Source organism: Megalobrama amblycephala, unplaced genomic scaffold (assembly GCF_018812025.1).
Source record: "Megalobrama amblycephala isolate DHTTF-2021 unplaced genomic scaffold, ASM1881202v1 scaffold471, whole genome shotgun sequence".
Lineage (NCBI taxonomy): Eukaryota > Metazoa > Chordata > Actinopteri > Cypriniformes > Xenocyprididae > Megalobrama > Megalobrama amblycephala.
Genome location: NW_025953396.1, coordinates 93,954 through 114,580, shown reverse-complemented (window position 1 = coordinate 114,580; position 20,627 = coordinate 93,954). Strand labels below are relative to the sequence as shown.

At 37.1% G+C, this 20,627-nt stretch overlaps 1 protein-coding gene and 1 pseudogene across 2 annotated transcripts; both read right to left on the bottom strand.

Moving 5' to 3' along the window:
* Positions 1–20,627, bottom strand: part of LOC125261709 — a 48,058-nt pseudogene that overhangs the window by 19,497 nt on the left and 7,934 nt on the right.
* Positions 377–18,638, bottom strand: LOC125261710 (ribonuclease inhibitor-like). 2 transcript variants are annotated; one of them, XM_048180276.1, is made up of 7 exons: positions 18,465–18,638; positions 16,755–16,928; positions 5,152–5,325; positions 4,578–4,748; positions 1,707–1,880; positions 1,386–1,547; positions 377–594 (listed from the first exon to the last, which is right to left on the bottom strand). In XM_048180276.1, the coding sequence occupies exons 1-7, from the start codon at positions 18,548–18,550 to the stop codon at positions 546–548; spliced, it is 990 nt and encodes a 329-aa protein (XP_048036233.1). In that variant the 5' UTR covers positions 18,551–18,638; the 3' UTR covers positions 377–545. The 2 variants fall into 2 exon arrangements, with proteins under 2 accessions (XP_048036233.1, XP_048036234.1); XM_048180277.1 differs by lacking the exon at positions 16,755–16,928.

Here is a 20,627-nt window from a genome sequence, read left to right as displayed (position 1 = left end):
AAGAGACTCCCATCCACAGAACAAAGACAATATACTGTATATCTGTGCATTAACAGACAGACACATAGATAACTTAATATAAAATAAAACAGAATAACATAGAAAGATGTAAATGTTTGAAGTAACATTAGACTTGATGTATATCTATTGATATATTTATGTGCCATTCTTGACAATTACGTTTATGTTTAGAAACATTTTAATCATTATGGATGAGTTCAATCCCGACATTATTATATTTGTAGATCTGATACTGAAGAGCCTGAAGATTTCTGCTGACAGACTCATCTGAGCTTCTTCCTCCTGTTCACCTTTAAATAAAACTAAACCTTCATTTGTCTGAATACTAAAGCAACATTAATCATTCAATATCACATGTTTCTAACACACATGCTGCTTTATTTCATTGTAAAGTCTGAGTCTCTTCCATCTGTATGAAACACATTTACACATTAATCACACATTTATTTCTCCTCATAGACACAGTAGTGAGACTCTTCTGTGGATCACCTGATGATTTCTGCTCCATTTATGATGATTTCACACTATGATATAGAGCATCCGTCAGACGTGTTTGGTGATTGATTATATATACTGTAAGGTGAAACAGAAGAGAAAACAATCAGTGTTCAGAGGAACAAAGTGCAAATTAGTTACTGTATTTCAATTACTGTTTTATTGTTTTTTTTTAATAAAAAGTAGTTACAATAAATTCCTGTAATCAGATTAATTACTGACTTTACATGATCCTGCAGAGATATTTGTGTTTTAAATATAATACATTAAACCATGAATCACGTTGATATGTTTGTGTGTTTGTGTTGGTGTGACTCCTATTGAGTGACTGTAAAGAAGAAACTAATGAGTGTACGGCGTATGGAATAAACCACAGGGAGCAAATACAAATGATATTCTGAATTAAAACACAATCCTTTAGTTAAAGCCGTTTGTCCTCTAGTTTGAACATGTTTGTAGGGCTCTTAGTAAATAACTGAAAATAAAGTGAGTGTAAAGTAGTGTGACGTGTTGCTTGTCAAAGTAAAAACACACTAGAGACAGAGACATTTCTCATGTGAGGCTGGACGGCTGTGAGCTGCAGCTGAACGCACTGATTTTAGCAGGAGTGCAGCGTTTTCCTACAATCTGAACAAGTCTATTTTCAGACTGAAATGATTCACTACTGACACAGTTAATAAAGCAGGTGTTGTTGTATAAAGCTGTGACAGTGTGCTTTTGTGCTCTTTCCTTCTTTGTGTTGAACATTTTAATAACTTCACATTTTGTTCTCACACAAACACTTTGCTGCAATAAAGATTAATGATAATTTCCTTTCACATATCAGAGTAAATTAAGATCTCTTTAATATCACAGTGATGTTTCCTCACCTCAGGACACAGTTTGAGTCTCGTAACGCGTCTCTGAGCCGCTGCTTTGAGTCTCCGATCTTATTCCATCTCAGATCAAGATCTTTTAAAAACTGCAGTGCTTTTGAGTTAGTCAAAGACTGAGTTAAAGAAGAAACATCTGTAATGCCACAGTCCAGTAGACTAGAAAGACACAAACAGAGGAAGAGAGATTATCTTACAAACAAATCATTAAGGTGAATAATTTTACACAAATATAATGTGAACTCAGACTCATTGTGAGATATTGAGTATAAAGTGTTTTAATCATTTTGATTCTTGTATGTGAAGAATGTTACTGACCTCAATCTCTCCAGTTTACAGTGTGAATCCTTCAGTACGTCACATAAGTGCTTCACTCCTGTGTTTCCTAGTTTATTGTCACTGAGGTTCAGCTTTCTCAGGTGTGATGGGTTTGATTTCAGAGCTGAAGTCAGGATGACACACTGTTTCTCTGTAATACTGCATCCAATCAGACTGAAGACAGAAAGAGAAAATGACTCAAATCCTCAAACCCTTTTGAACATTGAGATACAGTAACCACTTGTCAATTAGGTGTAGACATTACATTTTTTAATACAGAAGATTAAAATTAATTTACATTTTTAATTTACATTTACATTAGATTTAGGGGGATTTTTTGCCCCCTTAAAACAATAACATGAGTTTGGCAAATATTCCCATTGCTGTGTGAAGCCAGGCGAACACGACTTGGATTTTTCTGATGATCCGTTCTTGATTTTTTGACACATTCCGCAACCCATGTAAAATCCCAATCTGATACATTTTATCATGTGGAATTTTCCCACTTCCTCAGATAGCAATATTGTTCTCTTTATAATGTTATGTAAAATGACAGTCCCAATCATAGTCATTAGTTGTGCATTAATGTTTGAGCTGCATGTGCTGAAGCTGAAGATGATTTACTACAGCATTAATTCTTAACCAATTGCATCCTATCTGAGATCAATCACATATAGATAGGCCTACGCAAAATAAACACAATATTACAACTTACATTTGCACAAACAAAAGGCTGTGAATGCACACGCAAACTTATAGTCATGATGAAGGTGAAACTCCAGCTGTAAAATGATCTCAAACATAACTCCGGTGCACTCGCTTCATTTTCCTCGTGTCTGCTTTATATGTTTCATGGTTGAGCAGCACACATAATAAAAGTTGCTACTATTACTACTAATGTCTTAAAGGGATAGTTCACCCCAAAATAACAGTTCTGTCATCAATTATTCACCCTCATGTAGTTTCAAACCTGTTCAGTTCATGAACATGCGAACGAACAAACCAAGACAGGATCATTTGAGGATACTAGTTACAATCCAAGGGCCAGATTAACTAAACAGGGCTAGTTAGCCCATTTCTGCAGGTGATTTACTGACAATGTGCAAATTAAAGAACACCGACATAGTCAGATCATTTCAATAATGACCAACTCAATCTACCAAATTAGCGTCTGCTTTAAAACATGCTTTTTTAAGGCTTTAAATGCTGCTAATACAAGTAAATTAATCTCCCTATAATAATATGATCTTTGTTTAAACTCTTAGTTCTGTCTGTTCATTGTTGTGTGTCGTTTATGTAGTGATGGGCAGATCGAGGCTTCGTGAAACACTGAAACAGTTGAAACAAATGTGCCGTAATGTGTCGAAGCTTCGAAACAACCCGACACCCGTCTCCACAGTGACCCCTAGTGGTCAGAACAGTGTAAATGCAACAAAACTCAGTCCAAACATGCACAAAAACACCTTTTACAAATCTATTGCAAATGTGTTATTAAAAGTGAAATCTATGATTTGTAATTAACTAATCAACTAATAAGATTAAATATAGAGTGTTTGTATAATATGTGTTCTTTTATCAATTTCCAGGGCTTGTTTTGTTTGTTCCATGATAAACAGGCAAATAAAAGAGATTAATAACTACCATAATTCATTTTAATTGTACTAATGTCTCATTAAAACATCTAAAATTGTATAAAACTGATCAGAAATCAGGTAAAACCCATTGGCACTTGTTCAATGGTTCTCAGTGAATCATGATTAAACTGGCCAGATTTCATCAAAAAGCTTTGTTAGCCTGGAAACTGGTCCAGAAAGTGAAGATATTTGTCATTTATTCTTCTCATGTAATGTTTCATCACTTTTCTGGAAAGATTTGAGTTCCTATTGTTTTTCTAAAGTTGATATGAACTGTAATTTACACATTAAGGATGTTGTTTACTTTTTGGAAAACCAAAACAAATCTTTAGAATCTACTGTTAACTTTCTTATCCTTACAGCAAAAAAAATTATTTTCACAAACAAAGGTTTCTTAAGAAAATACCTACTTTTATAGATTTATTATGTGAAGTTGAACATTTAATCAAATCATTAAGAATAATTAATAACAAAAAATGTAGTTCTGTTTTGAAGAGATATGATGAGATCTTTCATGTACTGTGATTATTACCTGTTTTGGTGTTGTTGTTTTTTATCCTCTTTTCTTTGTTCTGTTCCTTCTTTTCTTTGTTCTTAAAAAAGCTATGTAAATGTATCTTTCTCTTTTAACGATCATTGTCAATTTATTTTTTTCTCTTCCATATGTTCAGATGACTTTGGATGTATTGTTGATACATTCTGTGATAAAATCTATTTCATTAATGTCATCTATAAATTGTTTGCAATAAAAATAAAAAATAAAAAAACATTTCGTACTTTGTTGGGACAAAAGTGAGTAACTTCTGTCCACCTCATCTGTAAGCAAGGAATAAAATTAAGCAATTTATGTTTAATTTAATGTTGATTCTGGAATTTAAAAAAAAACTACATATATATATATATATATATATATATATATATATATATTTTTTTTTTAAATCATTCATTCAATCAATTGTTTTTTTTTTACTCCCAGCCCTATTACACGTCACCAGCAATCAGTAAACAAATGATCACATTCAGCAATCATGTTCAAAAAGAGCAACTTATATTTAAATTACTCAGAATTAACCTGTGAAAGTTAGGAAAGACATCTCTGTGTTTATAATGCAGCATGTTTTTTCAATCTATCACTTATTTAAAGAGTTTTCTAAGCTCTGGAAAAACATTATTATCAGCTACAGTAACATTACAATGAAAAGTAATGTAATATTTTAAATAAATGAACAATACTCACGTCAGTGTGTTGAGTCGACAGTGTTTATCCTGCAGTAGGGCAGCGATCTGATTCACTCGTGTGTCTCCTAGTTTATGTTCACTCAGATTCAGCTCTCTCTGGAGTAACGGGTTTTTACCCACAACTCTCTCCACATACTGACAGGCTTCATCTGCAGCAGCATTCAAAAACCTGCAGAAGAGTCAATTCAGTTCTCAACTAAATGTCTGTTGCATTACAAACATGACTGATGAGATAAGATGTGTAATTATTGTTCAAAATACCAGCTCTAGTTAGTTATTTAGATGTAACAGGTGTGAGAAACATCAGCACAGTGAAAACTGGCTTGTGAAACTGCATGATTTTGAACATCTGGAGACTCATAGACCTGCTGTAGAGATACAGTGAATGGACTTGATGGAAAACAATTGTGTTCAGAAAACAATTTGACTGTAGCTGTAGCTTGTACCACAACTAAACTGTGTTTATGGTTGTCATCATCTTGATCATTTTGATGCAACTAATTGTACAGCTTATTGTATAACTAAATTAATATATTTTTTTATGAATATTTATTGTTTTCATCCCGTCTCACCTCAGTGTCTTCAGTTGACAGTTTGGATCCTGTAGTAAATCACTGAGCTCCTTCACTCCTGATTGTCCAGGATCATTTCCTGTGAGATCCAGCTCTATCAGGTGTGAAGGGTTTGATCTCAGAGCTGAAGCCAGAGCTTTATAACCTTCTTCTGTTACACTGCAGTTAGAGAGTCTAGAACAGGAATGAAAACATTCAGCTGGTTAATCTGTACAATATAAATCCTTAAAGTTAATTTTATTTTGTTTGTGTACAAATGTATTGAAATTTAGTGGCAAAAACTGATAACTGAATATGAAGGCAAAAAACAGGATAAAGAATGAAAGATAATCTCTGCGTATCTCAATGAATTACCGTACAGAGGTACACAATAATATTAGAATGAGGTTTTCTTACATCTCTAATAGACCACCATCTTCACTTTAAATTAAAAAAATCATTATATCAAGGCAAGTTTCATATATAAGTTTCTTCTGACAGTAAATGCGAACGTCTCAAAGACTGAAAGAGTATGAGCAGAAGTAAACATGCACACACTCACATCGCTCACAGGCACCATCTTGTGCACCAAGCCCATTTTGATCTTTAACATTAGGGGCCCTATTTTGATGATCTAAATCAGAAATGGGCAACTTTGATACACTCAAAAAAATGATTCAGGTCCTTAGGCCCATAGATATGACACATTTAAATTTCATTCACTTTACTTAAACATATCTAATTAGGAGTAATACGTATTTATATTTAATGAGTCTAACGTAAAATATTTAAATAGTTTAATCTATGAAATGTATTTACCAACTAAATTTAATTTGATTTGGGAAATGGGAGTGCGCTCAGACAACGCACTAGCTCGTGTGACCGCCGGCGCCATTTTCTCAAGCTGGTGGAAGGACCGTTTCGGCTGATTCTCTGCTTTTGGATCTTCGTTTCTGGTAAGTTGTTTTGTGTTTAAAAATTGATCTCAATGCCAAGGAATGTGTATATTATAATATTGAGTGAAATATGTTGGGTGAAATACAGCGTTAAAATAATTAATCGAGGTGAATTGTTTTAACAACTGGATACAAATGCACCTTTGCTTAAATTCAGACTCACATAATGTGCAAAATAGCACTGTCAGTGAGCGAGACCAGTGTAACAGTGCAGAATTTGACTATAGCTAACTGGCTGGCTAGCTGGCTTGATTTCATTCATTGAATACGTTGGATTGCGATCGACGAACATACGTTACTCAATTCAAATCAAGTTTGCTAGCCCAGGGAACAAAGTGATACAAGTTAATTTATGGCTAGCAATATTTCCAAATCTAATTATGCATGCTTCATACTTTTTCCCAGCTTGAACATCACGCTCATCAAAGTCACTGCTGCACACTTTAGCTTAGCTAGTTCTGTGGCATTCCCGCCATTTTATAACATCGCAAACCCAACATATCTAGGTTTTTTTGTTAAAATGATGGATCTGTGTCTCTGATGTGAAGTCTTGTGTATTTTTAAATTTTTTATGTAATATGGGGAGCATCAGAGTTGTGTCACGGATCCCTTGTTCCCCTGGACTCCATTTCCCAAGATCCTCCTGTTCTCCACACCTGCACTCACTTCCCTCGTCATCTCCCCATCATCACGGATCACCTGCACCTGGACTCTATTGTTAGCACTCCCTTTATATTGCACTCACTCCCTTCACTCCTTGTCCGTCTTAATGTTATACTACGTGTATGTTTGGCTCTGTTTACCCGTGTTCATTAAAGTATTGTCATTATTTGTGGAAATCCGTATTTGCATCATCCTTCTACCAGCATACCATAACAGAAAGACGGACCTTAAACCGACCGGATTTCCACAGGAAAGAAAAATGGAAGCTTCCTTCATCTCCCGCGCTCCAACTTCTCCCATGCCTCTCTCATCTTGGACAGCTGGCGAGCGGCTCATTGGACTCCTACAGGTGGGTCGTTCGCTGGAGAGATATGTGGAGGAGTTCGTTGAGCTTGCTGTTGTGTCTGACTGGCCTGAAGCATGTTTAATCTCCCTGTTTCTGGATGGACTAGATGATGACACCATCCATTTTGGTGAACCCGATTATCGTTTCTCCTTAAGCGAAACTATAAATTCCATTTTGTGGTTAAATGACTCCAAATTCGTTGTTGATTGGGTTCAGGATGGGTGTCTGTCTCTAGTCCATCCAGAAACACGGTTGGCCGGGCCAGTCAGTCAGCCACCGTCTTCCTCCGCATACCCCTCCAGCGAACTCCCTGCCTGTCCTACACGGAACCCACACTCCTCCACTGGGTCCCGTAAACGGAGGAGGAAGAAGAGACCCGCTCCAGTCTCTCCAGAGCCCACTCCAGTCTCTCCAGAGCCCGCTCCAGTATCTCCAGACCCCGCTCCAGTCACTCCAGAGCCCGCTCCAGTCACTCCAGAGCCCGCTCCAGTCACTCCAGAGCCCGCTCCAGTATCTCCAGAGCCCGCTCCAGTATCTCCAGAGCCCGCTCCAGTATCTCCAGAGCCCGCGCCAGTATCTCCAGAGCCCGCTCCAGTCACTCCAAAGCCCGCTCCAGCCCTTTCCGAGCCTGCCGCTCCAACTCTGTGCAAGCCGCCAGATGATGCGGTCTGGCTTATAGACTTTTTAACTGAGCCATTGTCTCCAGTCTCCGCCGCCGAGCAAGCAGCTCCAGCCGCCGCCGCCGCCGAGCCAGCCGCTCCTACTATGAACTATGTTTTTGAACCCTCCAGCCCAAAGACTGTGTTCCCTCCCTGCCTCCCTCTCCCGCCTCCTCCTACTAATGTCCACACTGCACCTCCACCTCAAGCACCTCACCCAGGACTCCACCTCGGCCTGTTGGTCCAGATGCTCCCCTTGGCTCCAACCTCCCTCATCTCCACCGTGGCCCATCAGTCCACCAGTTCCGCCAGGCTCCATCCTCCCCCCGGTTCCGCATCAGTCATTCGTCGGCCTTCCCTCACATCAGGACTGCACTCCTCGGTGTTCACCTCGTCCCTTCGTCCCTCACGCTCCGTTGGCTTCCTCACTCCCTCATGCGTCCCTTTGGTCGGCTGTCGCTCTGGCTCCTCTGCGGCCTTCTGGAGCCCCGCCTGCGCCTCGGTCAGCTGAGCCTGCGGCATCGCCCTGTCCCGCCGGATCCTCACCGCCACCTGGGATCGTCGGCAATTCGGCTTCGGCTCCTGACCCGCCATGGCCGCCTTCGGCTCCTGACCCGCCATGGCCGCCTTCGGCTCCTGACCCGCCATGGCCGCCTTCGGCTCCTGACCCGCCATGGCCGCCTTCGGCTCCTGACCCGCCATGGCCGCCTTCGGCTCCTGACCCGCCATGGCCGCCTTCGGCTCCTGACCCGCCATGGCCGCCTTCGGCTCCTGACCCGCCATGGCTTTTGAGCCCGCCCTGGAGACCTCCACTCCAGTCTGCTCATCCCCCTGCTCCGGCTTGAGGTCTCCAGGGCGCCCACCCCCCTCCCGGTTGTTCCATCCACGGCGCGAGGACGCGCCTACCGGGAGGGGGAGGTACTGTCACGGATCCCTTGTTCCCCTGGACTCCATTTCCCAAGATCCTCCTGTTCTCCACACCTGCACTCACTTCCCCCGTCATCTCCCCATCATCACGGATCACCTGCACCTGGACTCTATTGTTAGCACTCCCTTTATATTGCACTCACTCCCTTCACTCCTTGTCCGTCTTAATGTTATACTACGTGTATGTTTGGCTCCGTTTACCCGTGTTCATTAAAGTATTGTCATTATTTGTGGAAATCCGTATTTGCATCATCCTTCTACCAGCATACCATAACAAGTTGGGACTCTGTATAAAATTGAACCTTGTAATCAAAAGTGTCTGTTTTCATACGTTAATGTTATTCAAATAAAATGTACATCTTTTCACAGTTTGATGACGTAATTTAACATCATTGTGACTACCTCCTAGTGATAGTAAGTCATATTTGCTCAAACAATCTGATTTTTACAATTTGTTAAATATGGTGTGTAACAATACTTTTATTCTTATTTTTAGGATTGTGAATGTGGCAGACACACCCCTCTACACAAAAGGTATGTTTTTTTTTTTTCTATTACTAGACTGATTTTATATATATATATATAGTGTGTGTGTGTGTGTGTGTCAGTCGGAAATATCAGTTCATTAATTTTTCCTTTAATTGTAATAATCCAGTGAAATGTTTGTATGCACAAGGAGTCTGACAACAGCCGGTATGATCTGATCACACCATCATTGAGTCTGTCTGTGATTACATGAAGGAACCGCAGAAAGTTTTCTTCCAGTGTCTTGGAGACGTTGCTGCAGTTCTTCTGGATTTAGTCTGTCTCGGTTCTTTTAGTTTCTTCTTGTAATCACAGGTGGACTTGATGATGGTGAGATCAGATCATACCAGCTGTTGTTAGACTCCTTGTGCATATAAAAATCTCAATGGATTATTACAATTAATGGCAAAATTAATATTTGAAAATGTAAATTTCCTACTGACACACAACAGCAAAAGATTGTGAAGGTTGTGAAAATACTAAGACTTTTTCACAGTACTGTATGTATGTGTGTGTGTATATATATATATATATATATATATATATATATATATATATATATATATATAATATATTATATATATATATATATATATATATATATATATATATATATATATATATATATATATAATATATATATATATATAATATATATATATTTTTTTTTTTTTTTTTTTTTTTTCTGTCTTTCCACAGACTGGCGCAACTGGATTGACACCGTTAGCCATCCAATACTTTTGTCCACGCTCTCATCGCAGGGCATCACAGGAACTGTACATTGCTGGTGTGAATCTCACAAGTAGGTCTTTCAATCAAGCACTAGTCACGGGGTAGTTCTCAGTTCTGGGACCCCTCCCTTCTCCGTATATTCATTTACAATACCGGTCAAAAGTTTGGACACATTACTATTTTTAATGTTTTTGAAAGAAGAATCTTATGCTGATCAAGGCTACCATTATTTATTATTATAAAAATACAGAAAAAACAGTAATATTGTGAAATATTACAATTTAAAATAATGGTTTTCTATTTTAATATATTTTAAAATATAATTTATTCCTGTGATCAAAGCTGAATTTCCAGCATCATTACTCCAGTCTTCAGTGTCACATGATCCTTCATTAATCATTCTAATATGATGATTTATTATCAATGTTTGAAACAGTTGTGCTGCTTAATGTCTTTATAACCTGTGATAATTTTTGATGAAGAAAAAAAAAAACAGCTTTTATTCAAAATAGAAATCTTTTTATAAATCTTTATCACTTTTTATCAATTTAACACATCCTTTCTGAATAATATCAGAAAAAATATTCATTTCTTTAAAAAAAAAAAAAGAAATTACAGACCCCAAACTTTATAAAAGATTTATTTTAAATAAATGCTGTTATTTAACTTTTATTCATCAAAGAATCCTGAAAGAAGTATAACAGGTTATAAAAAAAATATTAAGCAGCACAACTGTTTCAAACATTGATAATAAATCATCATATTAGAATGATTTCTGAAGGATCATGGGACACTGAAGACTGGAGTAATGATGCTGAAAATTCAGCTTTACAGTCACTGGAATAAATTATTTGAAAGCATATTCAAATTAAAATGTTTAATTGTTATATATTTAATCATTAAATTGTAATATTATTTCACAATATTACTGTTTTTTTTCTGTATTTTTGAACAAATAAATGCAGGCTTGATGAGCATAAGAGACTTCTTTCAAAAACATTAAAAATAGTAACATGTCCAAACCTTTGACCTGTACTGTATACTATTATAATGGTACATGGATTCTCCTACCATTGCTATGCTGATGACACACAGCTTTAATTTTCATTTCAGGCTAATGATCTGACAGTAGCTGCACAGATCTTGGACTGCCTGGTGGACATCTCGGCATGGATACAAGAACATCACCTGCAACTCAATCTGGCAAAGACAAAACTTTTCGTCTTCCCAGCCACTCTGACGATTCAGCATGATTTCACCATCCAGCTAGACTCATCAACTGTAATTCCTTGTGGTAATCTTTGATGACCATCTGACGTTCAGAGACCACATTACAAAGACAACTTGGTCATTTAAGTTTGCACTGCACTATACTAGGAAGCTCAGGCCCTTCCTAATGGAGCGTCCAACACAGCTTCTCATCCAGGCCCTTGTCATTTCTAGACTGGACTATTGCAACACTCTTCGAACATCTGCAATCTCTCTAACCCTAACTGGACAGCTGAATCCCTGACAATATTCAAGAAACAACTGAAAACTCATCTCTTCTATGAACACTTAATGGTATCCTGCTGACTCTTAAAAAAAACACTATGCTTTCACTATTAAATCCCTCTCTGTTCTAGTTTGTACTATTCTGAATAATGTTTGAGTCTTTGTATTTTTTAGCACTTCTTGTGTTTATTGCCTCCTTAAAGGTGCCCTAGATTCAAAAATTGAATTTATCTTGGCATAGTTGAATAACAAGAGTTCAGCACATGGAAATGACATACAGTGAGTCTCAAACTCCATTGTTTCCTCCTTCTTATATAAATCTCATTTGTTTAAACGACCTCCGAAGAACAGGCGAATCTCGACATAACACCGACTGTTACGTAACAGTCGGGGTGTACGCCCCAATATTTGCATAATGCCAGCCCACGTTCCCAACATTATAAAAGGCATTAGACAAGGGCAGCCAGTTAACGTCTGGATCTGTGCACAGCCGAATATCAGACTAGGTAAGCAAGAACAACAACAGCGAAAAATGGCAGATGGAGCAATAATAACTGACATAATCCATGATAGCATGATATTTTTACTGATATTTGTAAATTGTCTTTCTAAAAGTTTCGTTAGCATGTTGCTAATGTACTGTTAAATGAGGTTAAAGTTACCATCGTTTCTTACTGTATTCATGGAGACAAGAGCCGTCGTTATTTTCATTTTTTAAACACTTGCAGTCTGTATAATGCATAAACACAACTTCATTCTTTATAAATCTCTCCAACAGTGTAGCAATAGCCGTTAGCCACGGAGGACAGCCTCAAATTCACTCAGAATAAAACTTTTATTATCCAAATAAATACTTTACTCACATAATTCGAAGCATGCATGCAGCATGCATGACGAACATCTTGTAAAGATCCATTTGAGGGTTATATTAGCTGTGTGAACTTTGTAAATGTGCTGTAATATAGTCGACAGCTCATGTGGCAGGAAGCACGCGTCTTAAAGGGGCTGCACCGAGTGTAAATCAGTGCATTGTTAATGGTGCCCCAAAATAGGCAGTTAAAAAAATTAATTTAAAAAAATCTATGGGGTATTTTGAGCTGAAACTTCACAGACACATTCAGGAGACACCTTAGACTTATATTACATCTTGTGAAAGAACGTTCTTGGGCACCTTTAAGATGAATTGTTCCTTATTTCTAAGTTGCTATGGATAAAAACGTTGCCTAAATGAATGTTTAAATGGTTAATTAATATTTCAAATTTATGAATGCAATAATTCACTACTAAAAAGCAAATGTTTGTTTTTCATATTGACCACTGTCAGCTAGTGCATATTTCCATTTTTTTTTTAATATTGTGGTTGTTTTACAGTAAATAACTGTTTTATACCTGCTTTTATGACTTTTAAATAAAAACATCTCAACCAAGTTTTGTGTCCAACTAAATGATTTATTTTGAGTTGGACAAGCATAAATAAAATTCTTTTTATAAATGAATCAATTTCATTTAAACTGTATTTAATAAAATTAAGTTGGACCAACTCAATTACATTTCATTGCATGAATTTGTCTTTTTTGAGTTGGGGTCACACATATTTATTGGATGGAAAACCTGCCCTCAATTAAATTGAGTTTATCCAATGAGTTATTTTTTTGAGTGTAGTGACAAGGCCCATCATTTTTTCTCCTTAATACCAGGGGGCCAGATTACTAATCCACACTTGCACCTTTTACACAGTCTTACTCAATTTTCTTTTTATTAAGGGAAATCAATGTATAATTAATGTAATTTGTTTTTAAAGATTTTTTGAATCATAAAACTTGTGCAATTAGGCTAATTCAAATGGAAAACTTTGTTTTCAGCTGACAAGCAATATTACCCCAACAAGCAAATGTAAACATCTCAATTTCATTGTCTGTAAATTTGCAACAAACAAAATGTACAGAAGAAGGCTATGTGTATCTTTCATACTTCTCATTAGCTGCTTTTCCACCGTGGGGTCAAACTCTTTGCTTTATCATTCCATTCTGTGCCAATCCGATCCGAGCCGGCCGGTAAGGATATGGTTTTGTTTTCCACTGTGGGGCTGATAACAGAGCTCTTCAGTCGTTGACTTAGTAACGCACGAGTTCACACACGATATGTGATGTAAATAGTGACCGTGTTATGTAGGATGATCAGTTATTTTTTTAATTGTATGATTTATTTGTGTTCACGTTGCTCAAATATCATGTTCAGCAAGCTACAGAGAAACTGGCAGCCAGGCAACAGACAAGTTACTGATCCTGAGTGATGATGTCACTACTCGCATTCTAGCAGCACGGTTTAGCAGAGTTGGCTAATTCTGGGCCGAGAACGGTTTGTAATCCTGCCATGCCAGGCTCAATTGGAAATACAACTGGAACCGTTTCTTACCATTCTGCTCAGCATTGGAAAGGTGGAAAGCGGATTTTGTGAGCAGTGCAGTGGTATAATGGCAATTTACAATAAAATCGTTCATTACAGATTTTGTTTCCAAACAAACCAAACATATGGTTGACCCCTTGAACTTGGTAAAAAGATAATCCATTAACCATCCTGATTGGATGGTGAAAATATGATTTCTATTGTCAATTTTTAATTTATTTTTTGCTCATTTTAGTAAACTTTCACATTTGCGTACACATCCTACGCTGTTATTAATACAGGGATCGACTGAAAACCACGACCTCTCCTTGGTTGATTTAGTATTGACATCATAATCTGAACACAATCTTTACATTACTTGCTTTTCAAATGTCCAGCGGGCCGTATTTAAAGACATTGCGGGCCGTATGCGGTCAGTTGCCCATCCCTGATCTAAGTGCATGGTCTAAAGCTCACGGCACAAGTGCACTTAGGGCATGACAGGAAAAATGGTAGACAGGGAAAATGGTCGGCGCCTCTGGCACATGGTCTAAAAGGGTTGTCCCTAGTCTCCAAATGAGTAATGGGTGTGTTTTGGGTGTAACATGCAATAAACCAATCAGAGTCTTATCTCCCATTACATTTAACACTCTGAGGTCTGAAAACGCGCCGGCGCGTTTTGCAGGTTTTTTTTCACATTGCAGCAAAACAGACTTAAAATACTCCGTCATTTTTTGTCATAGAGACATAAGTAATATATCAATTGAAACTATAGAATATCTTCTTTTATTTGTATACACTCAAAGTAAAAACACAATGTTGTGCTTTTTGTAAAATAAAGAAAACTAACATGATGCGTGATTTCTCCTCTCCCTCTGAACGAAGTCCAATCTGATAGTTCTCAGAAAATGAACTGTAACTTAGTGAATACTAATCACAGAAAAATTAAACTTATGTCTAAAAAAACTTTAAGATGTCAGGTTTAAATCATGTAAGTCAAATCGAAAACAAACCTTCTGTGTTTATGTAATCTGTATGAAAAGAGAGCCATGTCAGAAGTCTGTGATTCAGCTCATTATCCGCTAATGCGGCCACGCCCACGGAGCCAGTGCTATTCAGACGCAAATTCAGAGGCAATACATGCATTCATCGTCTCAATCGTGTATTTATTGTCTTCAAAAGTGTTTTATCTGGGTGTAAAAGTCATGGTTAGCGAGCTCTAGAAGACATGCAGTTAGTTCCTGTTTTCTTTTCTTCTATAGATGAATGTTAGATGAGTTTTTGTTTCTTTAGCGCCCTCCGGCTGCAGTATGAATTGGAAACTCCATTCATGGAATAGCCTCTTCTTCTTTTAGATGAATTTGTGGACTAAAAATGCACAGAGAGCGCCCTCCGACTTAAAGGATGAATTGAAAACACCAGCGCTCATAGTAATAACAATGAATATTAAATAAATATAACTCCTCTGTATAGAAAATTGACATAAGCATATGAGAATCCAATATTTCTCCAAATGTGCATGCTTTTAAACTAAAAGCCTATATTCAGACTCTTTGCATCACAGAAATACATTATATTTTAAAGTATAATATAAAACCATTACTTTATATTGTAATAATATTTTTCTGTATGTTTCATATATCATGATGACCTTGAGACATCACAGAAGGTTTTTTTTTCACAGCCTACCTGACTGAAATGCCTCATTAATATGCAAGTCATTTCAGCTCATTACTATCCAATTCTTTTGTTTCTCAGGTGAGAATGGCCCATTATTCAGTGGTGATTCACGCCTCCTCGCATACTGTGTTTCTTGGCAAAAAGTGTCTTACAAAAACTAAATCAATATATTGTTTTATATGAATGAGTAGGCAGCATAATTTTTACATAATTTTGAAGCAAAAACTCTAGTCTACAACCTCTAATACCCAAAAGTCTTGTGAACACAGATTTACTATACTTTTTTTGGCTTTATTTCAGTGACTTAAGTTTTTTGTTTTTTCAATAACCACGCATAAATGTTATTCCTTCAAAAACACAAACATGTACATACATGTTCCTCACATATTATTGTAGCCTAGTTTGTGCTGAATACAGTGTAATGACACTTTTTCCATTAATATGTTTATGAACAACTGAAAAAAGCACAAATGTCAGGGCATGTCAAAACTTCTCCAGGCCCCAAATCAGCCTCAGACTCCAGAGGGTTAAAAGCCAGTTGTGCTCGCGCCATGGTGGATTCACTATTTACATGGCAGAATTTGCAAGCAGAAAAACTAAATGCTTTTCTAACAAGGAAACGGATCTGCTCATGTGTGTGAGCAGAACATCTAGCCTACGGAACAAGCAGGATTCCACCAAAATGCATTTTTATTTCTATGCACACAATAATAATCTTTTACATTGTAATAATTTTATTTTTCATATTTGGCATGTTTGTGTGCTGCTGTGCATCCCTGTGTGTGTGTGTGTGTGTGTGTGTGTGTGTGTGCACGTAACAAGCAGAGTGTTAATCAAAAACCTGCAGAAGAGTTAATTCAGTTCTCAACTAAATGTCTGTTGCATTACAAAAATGATAAGATAAAAATCTTAATTGTTCTAAAGACAAGCTCTAGCTAGTTATTTAGATGTAACAAGGTGTGAGAAACATCAGCACGGTGAAAACTGGCTTGTGAATCTGCATGATTTTGAACATCTGGAGACTCATAGACCTGCTGTAGAGATACAGTGAATCTGGGCTTGATGGAAAACAATTGTGTTCAGAAAACAAGCTGTAGCTGTAGCTTGTACCACAACTAAACTATTTATGGTTATCATCATCTTGATCATTTTGATGCAACAAATTGTCCAGCTTATTGTATAACTAAAATAATTTATTTGTTATGAATATTTAGCCTGCATATAACTAATCTTGTTAATTATTTCATCCCGTCTCACCTCAGTGTCTTCAGTTGACAGTTTGGATCCTGTAGTAAATCACTGAGCTCCTTCACTCCTGATTGTCCAGGATAATTTCCTGTGAGATCCAGCTCTATCAGGTGTGAAGGGTTTGATCTCAGAGCTGAAGCCAGAGCTGTATAACCTTCTTCTGTTACACTGCAGTTAGAGAGTCTAGAACAGGAATGAAAACATTCAGCTGGTTAATCTGAACAATATAAATATTTAAACTGAATTTTATTTTGTTCTTTGTACAAATGTATTGAAAGTTAATTGCAAAAACTGACAACTGAATATGGAGGCAAAAAACAGGAAAAAGAATGAAAGATAGTCTCTGCGTATCTCGATGAATTACTGTACAGAGGTACACAATAATATTAGAATGATCTCTCTAATAGACCACCATCTTCTCTTTAATTAAAAAAACATTTTAATTAGACCGAAAGAGTATGAGCGGAAGTAAACATGCACACACTCGCATTGCTCACAGGCACCATCTTGTACACCAAGCCCATTTTGGTCTTTAACATTAGCGGGCCCTATTTTGATGATCTAAATCAGGGATGGGCAACTTTGATAGTGACAAGGCCCATCATTTTTTCTTCTTAATACCAGGGGGCCAGATTACTAATCGTCACTCGCACCATTTACACCAGGATCAACCGGAAATAGCGACCTCTCCTCGATTAATTTAGTATTGATATCATAATCTGAATGCAATCTTTACATTACTTGCTTTTTAAATGTCCAGCAGGCCGTATTTAAAGACATTGCACCAGTTGCCCATCCCTGATCTAAGTGCATGGTCTAAAGCACAAGGCACAAGTGCATGTCCGAATCCAATTTAATTTAATTTCTAAATGCTTTTCTAGCAAGGAAACGGATCTACTTTTGCACGAGGTTAAAACACACGAGCAGATCATCTAGCCTACGGGACAAGCAGGATTCTACCAAAGCATTTATATTTTTATACACACAATAATAATCCTTTACATTGCAATCCTTTTATTTTTAATATTTGACATGTTTGTGTGCTGCTGTGTTACACGCCTTGTGCACTCGCCTATAAGCGCATATTACTAATGCGCTCGTTAATTAACAAAAAATATTGTGCCATTGACTTTAGACGAGGATTCAGTTGGTCAATGGCCCAGTCTTTCAGTTAGATCTCGTTTTCAGACCAGCACATCCATGGGGCACAATTGCATTTGCTATTTAAACAATGTGGCACAGGACGTGAAAATGATAACTGCGTCGGGCTTAAACTAGAAAAAACAATTGCATATGATAGGACCGTAGATCTTTCCTTTTCTTGGAACAAAACCAATGCTTAATGTCAGTTCAATATTACTCTTATAGCTGGAGTAAGCAGCTATAATTTCCTAAACATTGTTTGGAAGTTAGTCGGGCCGACACCAACAACAAACGTGTAACCAATCAGCTTTAGGGGGCGTATGACGGTCGAGGAGAGAGAATTAGCAAGAGGGAGATTTGAAAAAAGAAATAAAAAAAACAACAACTGCAGAAAGAGAGATGGGACACAATACAAAAGAGTTGAAAAGAAGATCACTGGAATGAAGGTTTATGACTGGGCAAGTGCCTGAGGAAGGCCTTTTATTAACAAAAGTTCTCTTGCACTTTTGCCTCTGATATCGTCTTGTTAGTAATCGCACCTCACTTTCATCATGTGACACCTGTGGCTCAACTTACCTCAGTATCTTCAATTCACACTTTAAATTCTTCAGTCCAGTGCAGAGCAGCTTCACTCCTGAATCATGCAGATTATTATTGTTCATGTTCAGCTCTTTCAGATTGGTATCTGATCCAAGAACTGCAGCCAGAGCTGAACAGCTTTTGTCTGTTAAGTTACAATCATTTAGCCTACAAGAGAAATAAATCACATTACAGAATTAGATGGAACACAAACATTTTTCTACAGTATATAGAAATATTAAAGCTGCTTTCTTTAACTTTTTAAATTTATAATAAATTTACAAAAATTATATAATGAGCAAGTACAGCATGAATCCATTTTCCAAAGTGAAACAGTTTTCAAGGTGTACAGTAGTGATTATCCCCAATCACTACTTTACACCTATAATAAGTGTTTATATTCTGATTATATTAGACTGGTTCGTGTCGTACCACCACGGAGTAGCACAGTACTTGCGTGACACGTCATAGACATGAAATCACCGTTATTTCTATAGTGCTTTTTTACAATGCAGATTGTGCCAAAGCAGCTTTACAGTGATAACAAGAAAATAATTTTGGCAGCACAACAGCTCTAGAAGGAAATGGTGTCATTGTCCAGCTTAAGTAAGTTCAGTATTGATTCATTCATTCATTGTAAAAATCATTAATTATTAATTTGGATCATTTAAATATATCCAGCGGCACAAGAGAAAACAGTGATGTCATCGTCCAGCTCTGTTTTTTTGATTGATTACTTTATTTCGAGCCATAGAAATAAAAATATTGTTCACAGAAAGATGAATATATTGTACAGTATTATACATTATACCCACATTGGGTAAAGGAAAAAAAAAAAAAAAAAAACAATAACAGTATCTATAATATAATTCAGAGATGTTCACAGTTCATATATAATATAGCTCGAAAAGGAGTGGGAAGAAGCATCCTAATGAATAGTTACAATATCTGACCTATGTCGTACATTATACACTAAAAATTACATCTTGATATTATACATTACACTGTTCAGTTTGCATACAATGGTGTCAATGCAGGCAGATCAAAACATTGTTGAATATCAAGTGTTCCCAAATAAGCAAGCCAGAGCTGACAGTGGCAAGGAACCCAAACTCCATCAGGTGACAAAAATGGAGGAAAAAAAAAACCTTGGAGAAACCAAGCTCAGTCGGGGGCCAGTTCTCCTCTGGCCAACAACGAACAGTGCATGATTATGATTCAGCAGTGTTACGGGTCATAAGTCAGATTGGGATTGGAACAGTCAAAATGAAAGTAGCTCCAGCTACGATGTTCACACGCAGTTCTGTTTATCAACCACTAGAGCGCCAAAAGTTAGGGACTGCAGCTTTAAATACATTTTCCATTATTATTTTTTTAACATAAACAGCATATATAGAGTGAATGTAAACATTACTCTTCAAAAACTAGAATTTGTACATTAGTATTTTTTATTTAGTGACAAATGTCCTAGATAAAATGAAGCATATTTGAAAAAAAAAAAAAGTATATATATTAGGGCTGGGCGGATTTTCCGATAATTTCATTTAATTCGAATTTGTGTTTTGCCTCGATTTTATTATTTTTGGAATCGAGAAATCGCGATTTTGAATAAAAATGTTAGCAAGCATTCAATTAGACATGTTGACAATACAGCAATGATAACTGCATTAGGAGGAGAAGAAAATTATCCAACCTCAGGTTGGCACCAGCACGCCTGATTAACCGCTCTCATGTGACGCTCTATGAACGTAGAACACATTACTGTTCTTAAGCAGCTGTTCATTCAGAAATGCGTTATTGCGTTTAAAAATAAGACGCAGGCAGTGGAAATGAGAAAAAAAAGGCAAAGATAGTAAACGCGAGTTGAATTTTTTTTTCTACTTGACCGCCGTGTTTTTACAATGCTGTTTCATGGGCGAGACACTGTAAAAAACACGAGAGACAAGTGCAATATCTAAACATGTCCACCAACATAAAAACATTAGGACAAATAGCATTGCAATGCTAATGACACACAGCTTTAATTTTCATTTCAGGCTAATGATCTGACAGTAGCTGCACAGATCTTGGACTGCCTGGTGGACATCTCGGCATGGATACAAGAACATCACCTGCAACTCAATCTGGCAAAGACAAAACTTTTCGTCTTCCCAGCCACTC